We start from the raw sequence: 20,962 nt of genomic DNA on the forward strand, positions 1-20,962 counted from the left end.
CGCCTGTAGTCCCAGCTACTCAGGAGGCTGAGGTGGGAGGATTGTTTGAGCCAGGGAGGTTGAGGCTTCAGTGACTGCACTCCAGCCTGAGTGATAGAGTGAGACGGGGTCTCACACACACACACAAATTAGTTTCTTGTTTTAGGATTCTGTTGTGCACTGAACTTGTCAGCCCCCTAATGTAATTGACTGCTCTCCTTGACTGTCTCTTCCACAGGCTTCCTGGTGCCTCTCATTTCCATCAGCAAGCACAGCACCTAACACACAGCTTACACTCCTTAATTGTTGGCTGGATTAGTTGCCTGCCTTGACCACTTTACAAGGATTTAGTGAAACTGCTCCGTCTTTAGCCCATGTCTTCCATTCCCAGAGATAATGGTTCACACATCCTTGTCTCCGCCCCGGATCAGTCTCAGCTGATCCGCACATTCGACTGCCCAAGAAACACCCAGTCCCAGAGTACCCCAAATTGGATATGTGTGAAATTCTAGTTATCTTCCTTTTTCCCTTTATTTATTCCTTCTCTAATGTTCTTTCTTTCTTATGTAGATATGAACTTCTGTTGTTTTCCTTTTTTTTTTTTTTTTTTTTTTTTGAGACGTAGTCTCGCTCTGTCGCCCAGGCTGAAGTGCAGTGGCGCAATCTCAGCTCACTGCAAGCTCCGCCTCCTGGGTTCACGCCATTCTCCTGCCTCAGCCTCCCGAGTAGCTGGGACTACAGGCGCCCACCACCGCGCCCGGCTAATTTTTTGGATTTTTAGTAGAGACGGGGTTTCACCGTGGTCTGGATCTCCTGACCTCGTGATCCGCTCGCCTCGGCCTTCCAAAGTGCTGGGATTACAAGGCGTGAGCCACCGCGCCCGGCTCTTTTTTTTTTTTTTTTTTTGAGGTGGGGAGACAGTCTCGCTCTGTTGCTCAGGGTGGAGTGCAGTGATCTTGGCTCACTGCAACCTCTGCCTCCTGGGCTTAAGTGATCCTCCTGCCTCAGCCTCCAAAGTAACTGGGGCTACAGGCATGCACCACCATGCCTGGCTCATTTTTTTCTATTTTTTGTAGAGACAAGTCTTTGTTGCCCAGGCTGGTCTCGAATTCCTGGACTCAAGCCATCTTCCCATCTCGGCTTCCCAAAGTGTTGGGATCGCAGGCGTGAGCCACTGCACGCAGTCCCTGGCTAATTTTTTAAAAAATCTTTTTTGGTGGGTGTGGTGGCTCATGCCTGTAATCCCAGAATTTTGGGAGGCTGAAGTGGGAGGATCATTTGAGACCAGGAGTTTGAGACCAGCCTGGGCAACACAGTGAGACCCTGACTCTACAAAACAAAAAAAGAATAATATGTTTTGTAGAGAAGGGGTGCCTCTCTGTGTTGCCCAGCCCAGTCTATCTTCATTTTTTGTTTTTTGTATTTATCCTGCTTGCTGTTCTCTGAGCTTCCTGGATCTGTGTTTTGTGTCTGTCATTAATTTGGGGGAAATTCTCAGTCATTATTGCCACATTTCTTATGTTCCTTTATTTTCTTCTCTGCCATTCTGATTATGTGTATGCTACACCTTCTATAATTGTCCTACAATTCTTGGATATTCTGTTCTTTTTCATTTTTTTTTTCTCATTGCATTTCAGCTTTGGAAATTTCTGTTGACATTTCTTCAAGCGCACCATGTTCTTTGGCCGTGTCCAGTCTATTGATGAGCCCATCACAGACATTCATCATTTCTGTTACAGTGGGTTTTTTTTTGTTTTTTGAGACAATGTCTCGCTTTGTTGCTCAGGCTGGAATGCAGTGGCTCAATATCAGCTCACTGCAACCTGTGCCTCCCAAGTTCAAGCGATTCTGGTGCCTCAGCCTCCCAAGTAGGTGGGACTACAGGTCGTACACCACCACGCCCGGCTAATTTTTGTTTTAGTAGAGATGGGGTTTTGCCATGTTGCCCAGGCTGGTCTCGAACTCCTGACCTCAAGCGATCCACCTGCCTTGGCCTCCCAAAGTGCTAGGATTACAGGCGTGAGCCACCGTGCCCAGCTGAATTATTCATTTTCAGCTGCTATCTCTGTGTAGCTGACTTCTTGGGAGTCCGAGGCAGGTGGATTGCTTGAGCCCAGGAGTTTGAGACCAACCTGGGCAAAATGGCGAGACCCCCGTCTCTACAAAAAAAAATTGAAAAACTAGCCAGGCATAGATGTGCACACCTGTAGCCCCAGTTACTCAGGAGGCTGATGTGGAAAGATTGCCTGAGCCCAGGAGGTTGAGGTTGCAGTGAGCTGTAATCCAGCCTGGTTGCAATGAATTGCACTCCAGCCTGGGCAACAGAGTGAGAACAGAATGCAATGGATGTATTTCAAAATGGCTACTTTCCTCCTCCCCTCTGCCAGAATCACGGGGCAGGGGGTTCTCCAGTTTTCACTGTGGGATCCTGGTAAAACTTGTGGCCATGTGCCATGGCTCACACCTAGGATTGCTTGAGGCTAGGAGTTCAAGACCAGTCTGGGCAACATAGTGAGACCATGTCTGTACAAAAACAAAACAAACAAACAAAAAAACCTAAAAGTTAACCAGGTGACCGGGCGCAGTGGCTCACACCTGTAATCCCAGCACTTCGGGAGGCTGAGGTGGGTGGATCACAAGGTCAAGAGATCAAGACCATCCTGGCCAACATGGTGAAACCCGTCTCTACTAAAAATACAAAAATTAGCTGGGCATGGTGGTGCGTGCCTGTAATCCCAGCTACTCAGGAGGCTGAGGCAGGAGAATCACTTGAACCTGAGAGGCGAGGCGGAGGTTGCAGTGAGCTGAGATCGCACCACTGCACTCCAGCCTGGTGACAGAGCGAGACTCCATCTCAAAAGAAGAAGAAAAAAAAAAAGCCAGCCATGGTGGTACACACCTGCAGTCCTAGCTAGTTGGGCTGAGGCAGGAGGATTGCTTGAGCCCAGGAGTTGGAGGCTGCAGTAAGCTGTGATTGCACCACTGCATTCCAGCCTGGGCAAAACAAAAACAAGAAACAAAAAATAAAAAACAAAAACCAAAAAAAAAGGGTAGGGTCCCCCCTAAGAATGGGACCCCTAGATTTTTTTTTTTTTTTTTTGAGACAGTCTCACTCTGTCACCCAGGCTGCAGTGCAGTGTCGTGATCTCGGCTTACTGCAGCCTCAACCTCCCCAGCCTCAGGTGATCCACCTCAGCCTCCCAAGTAGCTGGCATTACAGGCATATGCCACCACACCCGGCTACTTTTTGTCTTTTTTGTAGAGATGGGGTTTTGCCATGTTGCCCAAGCTGGTCTCGAACCCTTGAGCTCAGTGATCTGCATGCCTCAGCCTCACAAAGTGCTGGGATTACAGGCATGAGCCACCATGCCTGGCCACTATAGATTTTTTAGCTCTCAAATTTGTCCACCCTAAGCCTCCAGCTATGAGTCAATTACACTTTAAGTTTTCCTACCCTGGTACTGGCTCCCCAGAAGTTTCTGTTTCTGTTTCTGTTTCTGGGCTTCTGCTGTTAAGTTGTGATTCTCTGTATCTGCCTTTTTGTCTCTCCAGTTTTAGGGGCAGCAGTTTGCCCTGTGCCCTCAATTCTCTGATAGATCCAACAAGAGTTGCTGACTTTAAGCTTGTTCAGCATTTTTCTTTGTGAGGATAGGAGTGAGGACTCCCAAGCTTGTTACAGGCCAGACTAAAAACCAGAGGTCGTTATCTTCATTTTTTTTTTTAGACGGAGTCTCACTCTGTCGCCCAGGCTGGAGTGCAACCTCCACCTCCCGGGTTCAAGCAATTCTCCTGTCTCAGCCTCTCGAGTAGCTGGGATTACAGGCATGTGCCACCATGCGTGGCTATTTTTTGTGTGTGTGTGTTTGTTTACTTAGTAGAGACTGGGTTTCACCATATTGGCCAGGCTGCTCTCGAACTCCTGACCTTGTGATCCACCTGCCTTGGCCTCCCAAAGTGCTGGGATTATAGGCGTGAGCCACCGTGCCTGGTCTATCTTCCCTTTTATAATATGGTCTTCCTCCTGAGCTTCGAATTTCTGTGCATGGCACCTCTCTTCATGGCACCCATGAGTCAGAAACTCAGGCCACCACCCTTATCTCTGCCCTCCCTCCTCTCCAAATTGAATCTGTTATCAAGTCTAATCAGTTCTATTTCCTATACAACGTTCAAACCCACCCTTTTTTTTTCATTCGTACTGCTTCTACCCTAATTCAGGTTCTCCTATCTCTCATCCCAAGAGGACTCTATCTTCCTACCTCCAGCCCAACCCCTCTAATTTCTTTTCTATGTTGCTTTCATTATGAATCATGTGAAATGCAAAACTTGATCATATCATCCCTAATTGAAAGCTCCCCCTTACTTTCAGAAGAAAGTCCAAACTCCTAAATATGGCAAAAGGATTTTTAATGAACTGGCCCAAGCTTACCTCTTCATGCACATCCTTTGCCACTTTGTACTCATCATGCACCCATATGCCAGTCCTCATCCAGCTGTCTGCATTTTCCAAACATACTGTGTTGTCTCACATGTCTGTGCTTTACACGTGTTGGGTGATTCCTCTGTCCTTTGCCTCTTGGACTTGACTTTTTCTCATCTTTCATGGGTCATCTGGTAATCACCTTCATGAAGACTTTCTGTATCAGCCCAGGCAGAATCACAGTTCTCTAGGCCCCTCAGCATCCTGAACATCCCTCTACTACCATGCAGAACCTATCTCATAAGGTTATTGTAAGGATTAAATGAATTCATAAAGTGCTTGGAGCCTGGCTCCTGGTAAGTGTGACATACGCATTTACTGTATTTAGAATGTTTGCATGTCTGTCACCCCCACTGGACAGGAGCACCTTAAGGGAGGGGCTTGTTTCTTCTTGTGCATGTTACACTACTGATGCTTCAAGGTGTGAACCTTGTTCATGTGTTTACAGCTAGTAGGAACAGCTCAATTTTAGCTCTCTTTTTCCTGCCCCATGAGCCCTTTGTCTTGAAAGCCTTCTAAACTTAAAGGTTCAAGAAGACATGCGTTCAGGACCAGAATATCAGGTACATGATCTCATGGCTACTGCTAGCCCAAGAAGAACGCAGGCAGTGGGAATGCAGAAAAAAGAACAGCTGAGAAGAAAAATGAAAGGGCATCGTTCTTGATCTTCAGTGTGCACAGGAGTCAAACTCTTGGTGAGTTTGTTCTGGGCCTCTTCCACAGGGATTCTGACACATGAAGTCTATGGTAGGGCCCATCTATCTGGATTATTAATAAACATTTCAGTGATTGTAATAGAAGTGGTCTAGAGACTACACTTGAAAAACCCTGAGGTAAGGGAACAGTTTCATTCAAACCAAAGCCAAAATCCTCCAAAACTCACCCACAGGAAAATTTCCAGGTAGAAGAGAGTTATACAAAGAGTATCGACTCTGTCTCTCTGAGCCTCAACTTCCCTTGTTCCCTCTCTCTGGTGAGGGACACCAGCCCCTATCAGTGGATGATACAGGAAGGCCATGTGCAGCCCTGGGACAAACCATGGCTCCATCCGTCTTGGTGTGGCATGGACTGAAAGATGGACAGAGCAGCAGCTTCATTAAAAAACAGTTTATTAGCATCTGTGCCCCCAGTGCAAGTGAAGACTGACTCCCTCTCCGGGAGCCCTGGACTCCCCACCTGAGCTCCTGGGGAGCTGCTCTGTAGTGTGCCCCTATCTTGGGGCAATGTCCTTGCTCATCTGACTCCAGTCCCATTGCTCCTGGCACGGGGCTAAGCTCCACCTCGAGATGCCATAGGGATGGTCTCTCCTAAGTGACTGTCACCTCCAGCGTCTGAGAAGAAGCCCCCGTCCCCAGGGGCTGGGGCCACATCCACCTGGATGACACCGTGCACCTGGGAGAGCTGTGGGCTGTCCAAGCTGGCAATGAGCTGGCGGGGGCCTGGTCGCACAGGCACAAACGACTGGCGCAGTGTCACTGTTTCATTGCCTCCAATGTCCCTGTGGGCAGAGACAAGGTCATGGGCCTGGAGTAATTGGGGGTGGAGTGGGGAGTAAGAGCTGATCCAGGGCAGTCAGGAGGAAGAAGCAGGAGGTGGACCCATTCAGACAATTCCAGGCTTACCTGAAATTTCCACACCCAAGACCAGGAGCCCCAGGGCGCCTCTGCATAGCCAGCTCAGCAGCCACCCACCAGCTGCCTGTGCTGGAACTCTCCCCATCGTCTGGGACTCCTCCCTCCCTGCTCCCACATCCACCTGGACAAAGACTGCTGATGCCACCGCAGAGGCCTCTCATGCCATCCCCTCCATCACCACTGCTCCTGCCCCAGACAGAACATCCTCATCTCACCTGGGGTTTCCAAAACCAAGAAAACTTCAAAATGAGACTTTGGGGGCCCAACACAATATTTTCAAATACTTTCAGTTTTGACAAGAGCATAGGTTGAAGAAAAGTAATTACTCTCTGCTATGATCGTCGTTCCAAAGAGAAAAGAGCATTTTCACACACCAAAACATTAGAAGGATGTTATCTTTGAAAAAAAAGGAAAATCCTTCCCAAGAACAGACAACAGACATCTTTAAATGGACATAAACCCTTATGTCTGTGTGTGTGTGTGAGACAGAGAGAGAGGTGGGTGGACAAACACACACACACACACACACACAAACAGTGTTTTCATTTTCTCCTTTCCACATGGGCCTCTGAAAAGTTGATTCCCAGACCTCCCCTGGGAATCATGATTTCACTAGTCCTCTAACGGGACTCCTTGCCTCCCATCCCACTTTTGTATTCTGTTCTGCTAACCACTCAGAGGTGAACTAAATCCTTCAAGGATTTAGTGCTCCTTTGGTGCTTGTGGCACAAGATCCTGGCTCTCTAACTTGACACACAGGCCCACTCTGACTCAGTCCCTGCTACTTGCACAGCCTCATCACCCCCCATCATTCCTCCTGCTGAGCAGCCCTACCGAATGCCTTCTTCCCCAGACTCACCTCCACAGTCATGCTTTGCAGCCCTTGCCTTGTGTGGAATGAGCACCCAGCTCTGCCTCCCCACCCTGGGTGTCCTTGTGAAGGCCTACTTTTCCTCCAAGGCCTGGCACACCACTTCCTCAGTGACGGCTCCCCTGAGCACCTCCTGCCTCTAGGAAAAGGAAACTCACCCTTCTCTGAGCTCCTCCAGCAATCTGCACGTTTCATTTTATACACTGAACATGACTGCATTTATATTGCATTTGCTCGTGCCTGTGGGAATTTGTCCTTCCTGCCTTTGCCTAAACCTTACCTCTGGTGCCCTATTCAACCCAAGCCTGCCGCTGGGGACCCTTTCCAGACATAGAACCTGTGCATTAACTATTGTCCTCTGAGAGAATGAGCCAACATCCCTAACTCCAAGGATGAGTTCTTTTCAGGGCAAAGCATTTGGCTTGGAGCCTGGTTCTGAGGGGTTTCCCTGGACCACTCTACTCCCTTTTCTACCACTTGTTAGCTGTGAGGCTTAGGAGAAGCTATTTAACTTCTCTGTTCCTCACTTTCTGGGTCATAAAATGGAAGTGAAAGTAAAAGGAGGAGTGGGATCTGATTATCTTGAAGGTGTTTCTGAGCTCCCTGAAGGAGGGAGGCAGGGATATGTAATAGAATGTAGTATGATAGGAAGTCTATAAATTAAGTCTATAACTTAATGGCTAGGCTATGTCCTGACTGCTTACAAATTTGCACTCTTAATTTTTGCTAACGTTTCATAGATACAAGATTCAACGTTGTTCAAGCTCAGACCAGCCCTCAGAAGTCTATTTACTCTATACCATAATTGAACTATAATATTTCAGAAAGTAACCTTTACATTGCAGTAACGGATTATTTTCAAGAGAAACTGTTTTCTAGGTGGAAATGTCAAGATCTCTCCCTCCCCTGGTCTCATTGTGAGGTGGGGACTTCACCACACCTCTTTTGTGAGCTGAAGCTGAGTACAAGCCATCTGCTAAAGCTGGGATGTTCCTGGAACTGAGTGTGGGTCATGAAACCAACTCCCCAACAAGGACACCAGAACTTAGACATCGAAACGAGCATTGTCCAATTGTGTACTTGTTCAGTCGTATTGCCTGGGCTTGAAACATGTTTAAAACTCCTCCTGGACTCTTCTTCAGAGCCATTTAAACCATACACACACACGTGTGCTCAGTGACGCAACGGTCAGCCTGTCCTTCCTTCCACAGCATGCCTCGGTTCTGATGGAAAAGGGCAGTTACCCACTTGTTCGCTTGTCTTATTAATTAGTCTTAACTCTTGATGACTTCAGGTTTCTCTGCAAAGTCAAATCTACCCCTAAGAAGGCAGACTGACCACTCTGAGGACATTCCAGAGAATATGATTCAGACTCTGAGGGAAATTCCCAGGAAGGGTTTGGAACAGACTTCCAGCCTCCCTGGTGACTGCTTTTGGTGGTGACAACAGCCATCTGGAGGAGTGAGTTCTGGAATGTTTATTAAGTGGCCAGTCACCACAGGGGGGTGGCACACCTTATGCTATAATGGGGTTCCATGCCACAGCCTCTGATGTGCAAATGAGAGGCAAAGTACACCCATCTTGGAATCTTAGGTACCTGAACCAACAGCTCAGAGATGTCCCCCTGGAGGCTCCCAATTGTACTGGAGGCTCTGGTCTGGGCTCACAGCAGCTAAGGAGCCACAGACTGTCCAGGGAGGATCTGCCTTAAGAAACCATCATCCAACCCTGTCTTTTACTGTAGGGAGACTCACATAAACCCTACAGCTAAAGACAGGGAACAGGTCCCCCAACACTCAGCACAGTGGCCCTTTCCTTATTTCCAGGCAGGGCCAAGAAGCAAACGCCTGGTGGGGCTGCTGAGGCAAGTCCAGCTCTGCGGATCCCTTAGGACGAGGAACCTCCCCCCACCATGGTGGGGGTGTGGGTAAGAGATGCCTGCTGGGCAAGACTAGCAGAGCAGGCTACCCGGGGGGTTCAGGCTCTGTTCACTGAGCTGCCAGAGACTGTGGTATGGTGACATGAGGAAAGCCCTACTTTGTGACACATCATAGCATTCCCAGGGGCCCAGGCTGGGGCAATGATCAACATAGCTGCCTTCTCAGCTTTGGCCTAATGGCGAAGGTGGCGGCCACCACCAGGAGAGCTGCTGTGTGTGAGGGAGGGGTGGGCAGGTGGGCAGGGGGTCCTCTGCTTCCTCCCCTCAGTTTCCCCACCCCAAGCCATTGTTCTTTCTCAGGAGCTCGCTGTCTGAAGACGAAGCCTGCCCCTGTCCCAGAAGGCTGATCTAGAAGGCGAGGCTCTGGCCTGCTCTGCTTTCCCTCCGTGCTTTTCCTAGGCGGGGAAGGGGCAGCACGTGTGAGTCTGTATCAAAGATGACAGCCGCAGGCCCAGGAACACAGCATGTGTGTGCCCTCACTACACCCAGGGGCTTGCCCAGCCCAGGATCAGGCCCAGACGGGCTGGGTAAGGGCCTGAGGGATGGAGTTCTCTCCTCTGGAACTGCTACTTGGCCCTCATGGCACAAAACAAACAATGAGTTTGAGAGCCTGTGCATGGTATGCACCACAGTGGGAAGAGCAGAGTTTGCCCCCTGCGAGCTGTGAGACCATATGAGACGTGACCGCCAGCTTCCCCATCTGTAAGTGGGGGTGATAATGGCAATAATAAAAATAACAACTACCAATGGAGCACTAACTTTGTGCCAAGCAGTGCACTAAACAACCCTAGGTCCAGGGGCTATTGCTATCCCTGCTTTACAGGTGAGAACACTGAGGCTTGAAGGAGAGAAGTCGCTTGCCCAAGGGCATATAGCCAGTAAGTGCTAGAGCTGAACCCGTATCGTTAGGATTCCAAAACTTCGCTTGTGTCTCTGTGTGTGTGTGTGTGTGTGTGTCTGTGTGTGTGTGACAGAGAGAGAGAGAGAGACACGGGGTCTCATTCTGTCGCCCAGGCTGGAGTGCAGTGGCACAAACATGGCTCACTTCAGCCTCAACCTCTCCAGGCTCAGGTGATCCTCCCACCTTAGACTCCCAAGTAGCTGGGACAACAGGCGCACAGCACCAAACCTGGTTAATTTTTAAAAAATTTTTTGTAGAAACAGGGTTTCATCATGTTGCCCAGGCTGGTCTCCAACTCCTGGGCTCAAGTGATCCACTCACCTTGGCCTGCCAAAGTGCTGGGATTACAGGTGTGAGCCACCACACCTGGCCTTCTAATGTACTTTAAAGAGTTTTTGTGTCCAAAGGAGATAATATTCCTGAAAGGGCCTGGTCAATTCTTCAGTGCTGGGCAAATATTAGCAATGAGTTACTAATGATTCCTATGTGGGCCTTCTGCTCCCTAATTAGATAGTGAGGCAGGGCAAGGACACGGCGTAGCACCAGGTGCCCAAGAGGTCTCCCTAAAGGCTGGTGGGACTGAGCTGGGTCGGGAGGTATTGCTAGCTGGCCCCAACCTGCTTGGTTGGGTCCTGACAGAACATACTTGTCCAGACAGAGAGGAAGCAAAGCTGGGAGCCAGAGCAGCCTGTGGGGAAGGCCAGAGTGGAAGCAGGGGTAGGGGGAGAGGCCAGACTCACCCAACGTTGAGGATCTTGGGCCTCTGTAACCCAGAGCCTTCGAGCCGGAAGACGACATTGGTGAGGGTGACGGGAAGGGGGTTCTTGAAGACAATCTGTACTTCACACTCCTGGCCAACCACTGCTGCTCCCAGTAACTGAGAGAAAAAGAGGCCCATCCCCCACATCAGAGACCCTGGCCAAACACACGGGGACCGTACACTGCACCAGAGAGGGGAAGCTGCTTAGAAGCAAAACCTCCCCGAGTCCCACATTTATCCTCCTGAGAGAAGACTCCCCAGAAGTTAGAGAAGAAACTCCAACCTATTCCTCAATAAAGGCTGTCACAGAACCAGAGACATAAGATCCCATGCTACAGATGAGGAAACTGAGGCCCCAGAGCCGGTCCTTGACCTTCTCCTACAAAGGCTCATCAGGCCAGCCTGCTGCTGGCTTAGCGCCCACCTCTGATGTCCTTATCCCCTGGCCTTCACTCTCTGACCACCCCTCATGCCCCAGCAAACTGCATTCACCGTGAGGGAGAGGTCTGGGGTGCGCAGACGGAAGGTGTGCTGCTTGGCCAGCACCTGCCCGCTCTCCTTGACGTGGCCTGAGACATTGAGCAGCATGGCCCCCTGGTCCACAAGATGGGGCCGGTATTCCTTGTAGGCCACTGGCATGGTCACACGGTCCGCTGTGGAGAAGAGGCATGGCGTCACTGAGGCCTGCTTCCCTACATGCGGCTTCCCCCAGGGACTCCCCATGCTCTTGGGGTCTCCATGTCCACAGCCCTGAGGTGCCCAGCCATCCAGGGGGCAGGGCTGGGTAAGGAGCACTTACAGGCCCCTGGTGCCAGCTCCACTTCCTTCTTGGTCTCCTTGAAGATGGTACCACTGACACCAGTATAGAAGGTGACTGAGAGGTAGAGGTGCAGTTTCACTGTGCGGCGGCTGCTGCTGTGATTGGTCAGCATCACAGAGACCATCAGATCCTGCCCCATCACCGCGTCCTGTGCCTCCACCTGCATGGCCACATCCTCCGCTGAGCCCCGGTTGGCATACACATTGGGTTTGCTGCCGTGGGCTGCTGCTGTCTCGACTGCCTTCCGCTCTGCGTCTGAGCCTGGGGGTTGAGGGTCAAGGGTGAGGTTCCAATTCCCACTTGGGTGGCCAAGCACTTGGCAGGAACACTTGTTGTGAGGCCCAGAGCTGGCTGGGTTGGGGGAATGGTACCTTCTGGGTGCTTATAGAGGTAGGTGATGTCCTCCCGCATGTTGGAGCTGATGGCCTTTGTGACAATGAGTGTGCCGATGGCCTTCTCCTCCACATAAACAATCTTGAAGCTGCCATCGTCCTGCCGCTGCCAGTACACCTTGTCACTATTCACCTGTGGGGGGTGGGGGTGAGCAGGAATGAGTGAGCCAGAGGGTCTGAGGGTGGCCTGACTCCCGGCCTCCTTCCCCTGATCCCAGGAGCTATGGGACAGGGCTTGGTCCCAAGGGTGGGAGCTTCCTGGCAGAGCCCAAGGGGAGACTTTCCAAGACGAGCCAGACAAGGCCAGAGTGCAGGGAAGAAGCTGGTCTGGGAGGCTCCTCGCAGAGCACTTTGGCAATAACAGTAATCCATCACGCTCAATGGCTGACTTTACGACTAGTGAAGCAGTTTCATACCCATTATCTCTTTTGATCCCGAGTACAGGAAGCAAGGCAGCCTTGATTATCCCCTTTTACGGGTGAGGAAACTGACTTGTATAATGAGTGACTTGCCCCGGGTCGCAGAGCTGGTCAGTCAGCGGTGAAGTTGGGACCAGAGAACCCATGACTGAAGCCCAAGAAGGCACCTGGAGCCCAGCCCTCACCTCAGCAAAAATGAAAGGCGTGTCGTACTTCATGTAGACCAGGCCATTCTTGATGGACTCCACAGAGCAGGGGCCGCAGCAGAAGATGCCTAGAGAGTGAGGCGGGACAGAGGCAAGAGATCTGAGAAGGCGGAGAGGGCTCTTCAGACCCTGGGTAAGGTCCACACAGGGCCCCAGCCCCACCCACTCAGGCCCGGTCCCACTGCCTGGTGGCCTCTGGAACAAGGTCATCAGCCCTGACCCAAACACTTGGGGGTCAGTTGACAGCCAGTGCAACACAGGTATGGAAAACAAAGAGAGAGCGGCTCCATTTGGCTCTCAATCTGCTTTCCTCAGCCCAGGCTGCTCTGCTGGAGGACGGGGGCAGGGTACAGATGTGCGGACCAGCCTGCCTGATAACCAAGTCCGTGACATACTCTTTCATGGCTGGCTGACACTGGATGTCCACCATCTGTGACCCCCAGAGGACAGGATGCCCCATCCTTTATCATAACCAACCCAGAGTCCACAGTGGCCCTGCCTGCTGGCTGGGAGAGCAAGGACACCACCGCCACCACCATTCCAGAGAGATGCAGAACAACCCTCAGCTCTGCAGCCTGCTGCCCTCTCTTCTGGGGGGAGCTGGTGGGAAATAGAGTCTGCCCTTATCATACTCAGGAGGCTGTCTAGAAGAGATAGGCTGACAGGAGGAGGCCTGGCAGGAGAGGACAGAGTGGTAAGTGAGTACCATCCAACCGGAAAGAATCTTAGACAACACATAACACTACACACTCCTTTACAGACGGGGAAACAGCAAGGCGAAGTTCATGCCAGGATCTCACAAGACAGGTGGTGCAGGGAGAATGAAAGGAGCTCAGACTTTTTGAGTAGCTGCTACACTCCCGGCATGCTGCTGGTCCCTTCAGATACAGAATTTCTCATTTAATCCTCCCAATCACCCTATATGGTATCTATTACCCCAAATTACATCCAAACCACCAAAGCGTAAAAGTTCGAGGTGCTTGCCCAAGAGCATACATCTGAGAAGTGATCAGGCTGGGATCAAGCCCCAGTCTGGCTGGCCCTGAGCCCCCTGCCTGATGTCCACCCCACCACTTCCCAGAGTTGGGGGCCAGAGCTCAGATCTGCCAGCGTCTGGGCCAGGCTGTTTCAGCAGCACAGGCATCACCGGGTTGCACAGCTCATGGGGCTGTGTTCACATATCTGAGTGAGAGGGAGGGCACTGGGAAGAGGCCAGGGGAGGAATGTAGGCTAGGGAGGACTCTCTCACCTGGGGTAAGGGAGAGGCTGGACAGAAGGTAGCTGGCAGGGCAGACCTGGTGGCCTGGGGCTGGGGTATCACGGTAAGAAGGGGTGGGGGTTTGTTTGAGAACAGAGTGTATGGTAGTTCTAATTTCTGCAGAAACACATGTATGTGGACACAGAAAAGAGACCCGTTGGTTATATTAACAGTAATTATATATGAAGGCAGGGCCATAAGGGCTATTTTCTTCTTTGAACCTATCTGAGCCCTGATTTTTTTCTATGCTGTATATATAACTCACAGTGAGCAATGGAACAGACAGGAAGGAACTCGGTGAAAGCGAGAGTATGTGCTTAAAAGGACTGGACTTGCTCTGTCGCTGACCTACCACTCTGTGCCCCAGAGGAGGTCACTCCATCTCTCTGGCCACCCTTTGGAGTGGGTCAAAAAATCCGGCTGATAGTCAGAATCACCAGAAGAACTTTCAAAAATATACATTGTTAGCATCTATCCTTGGAAAGTCTAATGTATCAGGTTTGGAGTAGAACCTAGAAATTTACTTTAAAAATATTTTTTTAAAAAAAAACCCAAATACCTCCTGAGAGAGAATAGGGAAGCTTTACATTTTGTGTTGTTCAATTCTATACTTTTTTTTCCTTCCAAGCATGTATTACTTATAAAAATGACTTTAAAAGGGTCCTTCAGTTAATTATCTCCAGGATATGTAAGTTAAAAAGCAAGTAAGAATAGTGAATATGAATTCTTTCTCTGAATACTCTTCCAGCTTTTGAATTTTGAACCTCCCTTGTATATTAACCATTATAAATAAGTGAAATGTAGGCAAATAGAGAGTTATATAGAATGGTAAAAATAAACTAACGTCCACGTGGTGGTTCAGCTGATAAACCCGTTTAAGAAGCCGTGGGGTTACAGGGCTTGGCTCTCCGGCCCGGCCCAGCACTGACACTCTGGACTGTGTTACTCAGGTGGCGGAGATAAGCAGGGGCATGGTGGGGAGTGGGGGGCCCAGCTTACCACTGCTAGTCTCTTGGGGCGTGGCATCCACCACCTGCCACCCATCAAAGCCCGAGGGCAGATCCGGCCTCTTCATCCAGCAGTCGTTCCACACATGGAAGTTCCTGGATGGACATGGAGGAGGGGCTGGGTCTGAGCCCCAGGGTCAGGAGTCCACAGTTTCCCCAGCCTCCCCAGCCCTGCCCACACTCCACCTCCAAAGCTCAGGTCACCATTCTTCAGCACAGATGGGCAGTCCACCCCAGCTCACCAGACAGAATCATGGTTCAGGTGCTCCAGGGGCTTCATGTTCTCGTCGAAGTAGATGTCCATGGTAAGGGATGTGTCTGTGTCGTGGGCGGAGTTGAAGTTGGTGACAGTACGGGTGGCCAGACCCAGGCAGCGCAGCACTGTGGAAGAGCGAAGGTTGGGGTTCAAGGCATGGGTTGGGGGCAAGTGAGGCATCGTGTCAGGAGTATCAGGGGGAGAAGGGCAACTAGGATTGCCAAGCTGGGCACAGACTGCCAGGGTCAGGGTCACAGGCGCTACAAGGCCTTTGGGCTACAGAGCACTTGGGGTCAGCGGAAGCTAGGCCACCTGCCTGGCTCAGTCCTTGCCTGTCCCTTCTCCCTCCTTTCCCTTAGGCCTCTCTCTGTTGTTAACACTAATTAATGATAATTAAGGCCAGCCTATTACCCACCCCCGCCTGCACCCTGCACTGTAGCCACAGCTGGGCAGGGCTGGGTAAGCCTGGCTTTCCTCCCTTCTCCCTGTAGGGCCTGGGCCACTCCTGTCCCAGTCCCTCCACTACCTGTGGTGGTCACGCCAGCAAAGACCCAGCACTGGCCATAGGGGACGGAATATCCCGTGCGTAGGTAGCTAAGCAGGATCTCCACGCTGCCCACCCACGCTGATGGGTTGGTGCCTCGGGAGTAATCACCAGACCAGTTCCCAATCAGGACTCCATTGTCATCCAGGGAGTTCACCTGCCCAGGACAGGATGAGATGGGGCTGAGGTGGAGGAGGGGCTCAGGACCTGCCATGTGGTCCGTGGGGACCAGCCCGGCCCCGATCCTGCAACCACCCCTTACCCCTAAATGCCTCAGGATCCAGACATCAGCCTGAGCTCCACCCAGCCCTTCCCTCAGCCATCTGCCCCCCTCCCACCCAGGCTCTGACACAGGAATGTGAATCCTGGGTGTGCCAAGTTTTGGGTTTGGCCCTACATTCCACAGGAGCTGGGACAGGAGCCAGGAAAGGCGGGGTGGGGGGCAGGCAAGGGAGAGGAGGGAGACCCCTTCCTGAAGTATCCTTTACGAGGGCAGGGACAGGGCTGGGGGTTCTTGAGGAATCCAGAAAGGGCAGGATGAGGGTGGGGGTGTGGCGAGGCAGCAGGCAAACACACAGTAGGACTCAGAGATGTGAGGGTGCTCACCATGGCAGAGATGACCCGGGAGACACTGACTGGGTCTCCACGGCCTCCATATGGCATCCCCCGCCGGTCCAGGATGTATAAGCAGGCATCCAGCACCCCGTGGTCAAACTGGAAGGAGGGATGGAGGGCAGAGGTGACAGCCTGAACCCTAGGCCAGCACCCTGCTCCAATACCCCAGCCCCCACACCCACCCCAGCTCCTCTGGGCGTATGTGACCCTGGCCAGCTGCACCATACCTGGCCGTAGTTCCAGGTCCGCTCACCAATCTGTGCTTCGGTCCCATAGTAAATTCTCCCAGACTCATTAAGAACATACTCCTGCCGCCAATCCTCATGGTCCACGTACACAATGTCCTCTGTGTCCCCAGAACACACAAAACTGGTTCCCTCCAGTTCTCTCCCTGGGCCTCACCTACTTCTGGCCAGTTCTGCAGGACTCATGTCCACAGAAGAAAATGCGGGGATGCCCCTAGCCTGACAGGACTGCTGTGGGAGGACATGGGGAGCATGACAGATGGTGGAGGAGATTGGCTGTAGCCAGGGGCCTTTGCCAGGAGAGGTGTGGCTGGCTGTGTGACCCTGGGCTGGCCACCTTTCTGCACCAGGCCTCGGTCCTCTCATCTGCCCAATGGGAGGCTGGCTTCTCCTGGGGTCAGGCACCTAGGCACCCCGCCACATCCGAGGGCAGGAAGCCCTTCCCTGCCTTTCCCTCCCATCTACCCTCTGCTCCAGACCCCAGCTGCTCACCTGGGCACCAGGGGTTGAAGAGGATGTAGATCTCATTGCGGGGGTCAAAGGGCAACTGGAACTCCCCAGCGTCTGATTGTGTGCGGACTGTGAACTGAAACTTGCCGATGATGGCGTTGGGGGAAGTGTGGACCCGCAGGTTCAGATTCTGCCCACTGGCCTTGACCACCTGGGCTTTCCAGCCTCCACTGCCCCCCTTGCCCACTGGGATGATCACGTGCGTGCCCTTGCCCACCTCGGGGTTGTTTCCTAGAGTAGGAAATCAGCAATTAGCTGGCAAGGCCTCCCTGAGGAGAGGGGATGGAGCCTGGGACTTCTCCCGGCCCCACCCACAATGTGTATGAGCCACTGTGTATGTCCCTACGTTGGGCCATCACCTTATTCTCTGACAGTCTCCCTTAGAGCAGCTCTGTCTCCACCCAATGCTTGCCCACATGTTAGGGCAGGGCCGCAGTCCAACATCCCAAACCTGTTCCCCTGACACTGAACTCTGAGGTGGGGAGGAGAGACGAGGGCTCCTGTCACCTTCTGCCTGCCTGCCTATCACAGTGCCTGGGCTGGAGGGGCAGATCCACCTGCCCCGTATGAAAGGGCAGTCCTGATCCTGAAGGCCAACCCTGCCTGCTTCCTGGGGCTGCAGCTTCCAGAGCCCAGGGCATCCCTGGTGGAGGTGGTAGGGGTTCCTGGGAAATTAAAGGATGAGGTGGGCAAGGTTAGGCCCTAATCAAAGGGTAAAAGGAGTCACCTGCCCCAGGCAGCAGCATAATCACCAGCCTGAGAAGTCAAGCTACACCAAGCAACGCGGTGAGGGAGGCACCTGCCTTGGGTCATGGGGACAGAGGGACAGAGACAGAGAGAGACAGAATTGGCAGAGATGGGGGACATGGAAGGCAAGAGGGAGAGAGAGAGATAGAAGAGAGAACCAGCCACATCCTGGGGAATGAGAACAGATGCAGAAAGGACAGAGCAGCAATGCCGAAGGAGGCACCGAGGCAGGCCCTGAAGAGGAGTACTCTGAGACCGATGCCCCAGGAGGCTTGAGGAGGATGGGCTTGGGAAAAACTGCAACACCAAGACCCTCTCTGAGACACACCCCCAGGGGCACACCCACACACTTGCACCTGCCTTATCTGGCAGAGGTGAGGAGTGGGGCAGGGAAGAGCCTAAAGACCTCTCTGACCCTAATGCCAGCCTCTCCCCACCAAACACAGGGCCTTCATCCGTCCCAATCCAAGCCCCACTGACCGATGAGTAACTCAAGGGTGATGCGATCAGAGGATTCATAGGTCCGGGACAGGAGGAGGAGCATATGGAAAGGCTGCCCGCGGCGCACTATCAGCTCGTCGTACTCATACTCGTCTGTGTGGTGCTCTCGGCGGTTCTGGTCCGAGCGCGAGCTCAGCAAGTCCACACCGTTCACTACTAGCATGCCCTCTGCAAGGACACAGCTCCGTGTCAGTAAAGCCCCATGAGGAGCCCAGGCCCTCATCATTAGCCTCCTATCCCCCCCAGAAATGCCAGGCTAAGTCTCTGGTCCCATTAAAGCCTTTCAGCTCTCAGCTGAGGAGGACAGACCGGCCTCACCTCGGATGGTGCCATCTCCAGCTGCATTGACACCGCTGCCCCGGGATACAGGCCGGCGGGAGTCTGAGCCCCGGGAGCCAGGTCTTCGAGTGCCAGAGCTGGACCCTCGACCCCTGGAGTCAGAGGGTTCAGGTCCCCAGTCGTCATCTGCCGCATTTCGGCATGAACAGCAGCCACAGCAGCGAGCCCAGAAGGAACGGCCTCCTCCTCCTCTGCGAGAGCGTCCGTCTGGCTCTGGCTCTGGCTCTGGAGACGGCGTGGTAGGGGGCTGCAAGGGGTTGCCACCCCAACGGCCCACATCGGAACGTGGCCCATCCATCATGCCTGTTAGGAAGAGGCAGGGCGGCTCCTTAACCCAGGTAGTCCCAGCCAGTTGACCCAGAAACCCTCCATCCAGACAGCTGATTCAGTCCCACCCGATGACCGAAACAGTCCCACCTTGGCCCAGAGATTCTCCAGACACATCCAGAGACCTTCCACGAAGACCATTCAGACTCACCCAGAGAAGCTTCTCATGCTGCAGAGAAAAGCCTTCCCCTCACCCCTACCAAACAACATCCGAAAAACTGCCCAATGAAGAAACCCACTCAACGATCCATCCCAGGAAATCCACATAGTTCCCTGCATGGACACTTGTCCCAGCCTCAAGACCCAGCTGCACACACATCAGAGTGCTCCAGCATCCCTGGGCCTGGTCCGTCCACCTGCTAGCTCTGCAGTCTAGAGGTGCACAACACTGACAGCTTCTAGAACTCATTTCTTAGCAGAAATCCCCCAACTCAAGGTTCCTCACAAGACAGACAAGTGGCCCCGGGGCCTGTGGTCCTTGGCATTCCCAAGTCAGGGAAGACCCCACTTGGGGCTGCCAGGAGGGGTAGGGCATGGCAGGTGCCCGGAGCCTGTGCCCAGGGAAAGCAGAGTCTTGGTGTTGGGAACAGCCTAGCTGGGGCTGACAGGTACACAGCTGGCCCACACCCCACCTTGCTGGATCCAGGCACGGCCTCTGATAGTGTGGGCTGCCTGGACTCGGCACCACAGTACCCGTGGGAGCCCCTCACCTGGCAGCAGTGTTGGCAACTGCAGTACTGAGTCCTGGGGCTGAGATGGAACAGGACAGGATGGATGGGACAGGACCCACAGACTGGATGCCGCAGGGACAGGCCTGGTAAGTGACTTATGTGGGAGGGAGTGGCCAAACTGCTGTAGGGGGCGGAGAGAAGAGGCCAGGCCTCTGGGCGGGAAATGGGGAGAAGATGCTAGGGAGGGAGCAGGGGTGAGGTCTGGGGGCTTAGGCTGGGCTTTGGTGGGAGCCACCGCTGTGATGGCCCCTGGCACCAGGCTGATTCCTGCCAGACTGGGCATGTGAGGAGCCCCTTCTCCCGGATGAAGAAGCTGCAAGGGCAGTGGGGCAGGCAGGCCCTTCCACCCACAGCCCTGTCTGGCCGACCTTCTGGTCCCAAGCTTAGGCTGCCTACCTCTGCTCTCACAGGCTCCTGCTGCCGAGCTCCGTGCAGCCCAAGCCAGGCTCACCCGTATGAAATTGGCCCAGGGGCCTGGTCCTGGAACTCATCCTGCCCAGGGAGGTCCTGGGATCCCAGGTTGCAGACTGGTGACATCAGCAGCCAGGCCCTCAGACTGGCTCCACCAGCTAACCCCTGACCTGCTGGCTCTACCAGATATTCTGACTCCCTCCACCCCCAAGTCTGTCCCTTCTTTCTCAGCTGCTCTACAGCCCCAGGCATGAGTGAGCTGCCCTCAAGTTTGGGATTAGGGAGATCAGAGTAGGAGCAATCTCATTTCACGTCCCCCACCCCCGCTGTAGCCTGGGGGGTTAGGGGATGTTTAGGCCTTTCCACTCAGGCTTGGGTGGGAACTGAGTCCCCCTTCCAGGGGTACAGAGTACCTTTCTCTCACTGAGAGGAGTCTCTGCTCAGTTGGACTCGAGGATTCCCTTTTCTCCAACCTGGAATTCTTCCTGGGAATCCAGACCAACCGGCTCAGGCACCTGTGCTGTGTGCATCCTTACTCCACCCCGACACTGGGGAAACACTGAGGATGGCACCAAGGCGATCCCAAGGTAGAGAGGAGGAGGCTAGGCATCTTCAGGGAGGCTCTCCTTGGGTCTTGTCCTTGGGCCCGTCAGCCAGGGGCTTCTTCCTTCTTTCCTTCCTTCCCACTAGTGTCCCAGCTCTGCCCATGGGCCGCCTAGCAGAAGAGAGTAAAAACAGGCTGACAAGAAGACACAGGGAAACAGAATCCAGGAGGGGCTGTTTGGTGATGCATCAGGCAGGGAGGTGCCATGGGGAGTGGGGACAGAGAGGCCCCAGGAACTGGCAGGGAGCCCTCCACACCCACACTGCCTTTTCTTGTCCAGCTCCAAGCACCAGAACCTGCCCGGGGGTGGGGGCAGGTGCCCCACCTCCAACACCCTCAGTAGACACACCAGTGGATATCAAACTTCCAGGCAGGTCAGCCAGAGGGCTTTGTGCAGGGGCTGCGGATTTGTGCATCACTGCGGATACGGGAAGGGGCAGGGCCCTGGCTGTCCGGACGTGTGTGAGCA

At 53.1% G+C, this 20,962-nt stretch overlaps 1 protein-coding gene across 2 annotated transcripts; it reads right to left on the reverse strand.

Annotated features, from left to right (window-relative positions):
• Positions 1-5,548: 5,548 nt before the first annotated feature.
• Positions 5,549-20,843, reverse strand: TGM1 (transglutaminase 1). Of its 2 annotated transcripts, none has more exons than XM_063793243.1 (15): positions 19,458-20,843; positions 18,400-18,723; positions 18,061-18,249; positions 16,816-17,064; positions 16,306-16,424; positions 16,070-16,177; positions 15,446-15,620; positions 14,906-15,044; positions 14,656-14,759; positions 12,378-12,466; positions 11,753-11,906; positions 11,361-11,642; positions 11,054-11,214; positions 10,542-10,678; positions 5,549-5,954 (listed from the first exon to the last, which is right to left on the reverse strand). In XM_063793243.1, the coding sequence occupies exons 1-15, from the start codon at positions 19,759-19,761 to the stop codon at positions 5,726-5,728; spliced, it is 2,763 nt and encodes a 920-aa protein (XP_063649313.1). In that variant the 5' UTR covers positions 19,762-20,843; the 3' UTR covers positions 5,549-5,725. The 2 variants fall into 2 exon arrangements, with proteins under 2 accessions (XP_063649313.1, XP_009425864.4); XM_009427589.5 differs by having other exon boundaries at positions 20,303-20,389.
• Positions 20,844-20,962: the final 119 nt, after the last annotated feature.

Source organism: Pan troglodytes, chromosome 15, assembly GCF_028858775.2.
Source record: "Pan troglodytes isolate AG18354 chromosome 15, NHGRI_mPanTro3-v2.0_pri, whole genome shotgun sequence".
NCBI lineage: Eukaryota > Metazoa > Chordata > Mammalia > Primates > Hominidae > Pan > Pan troglodytes.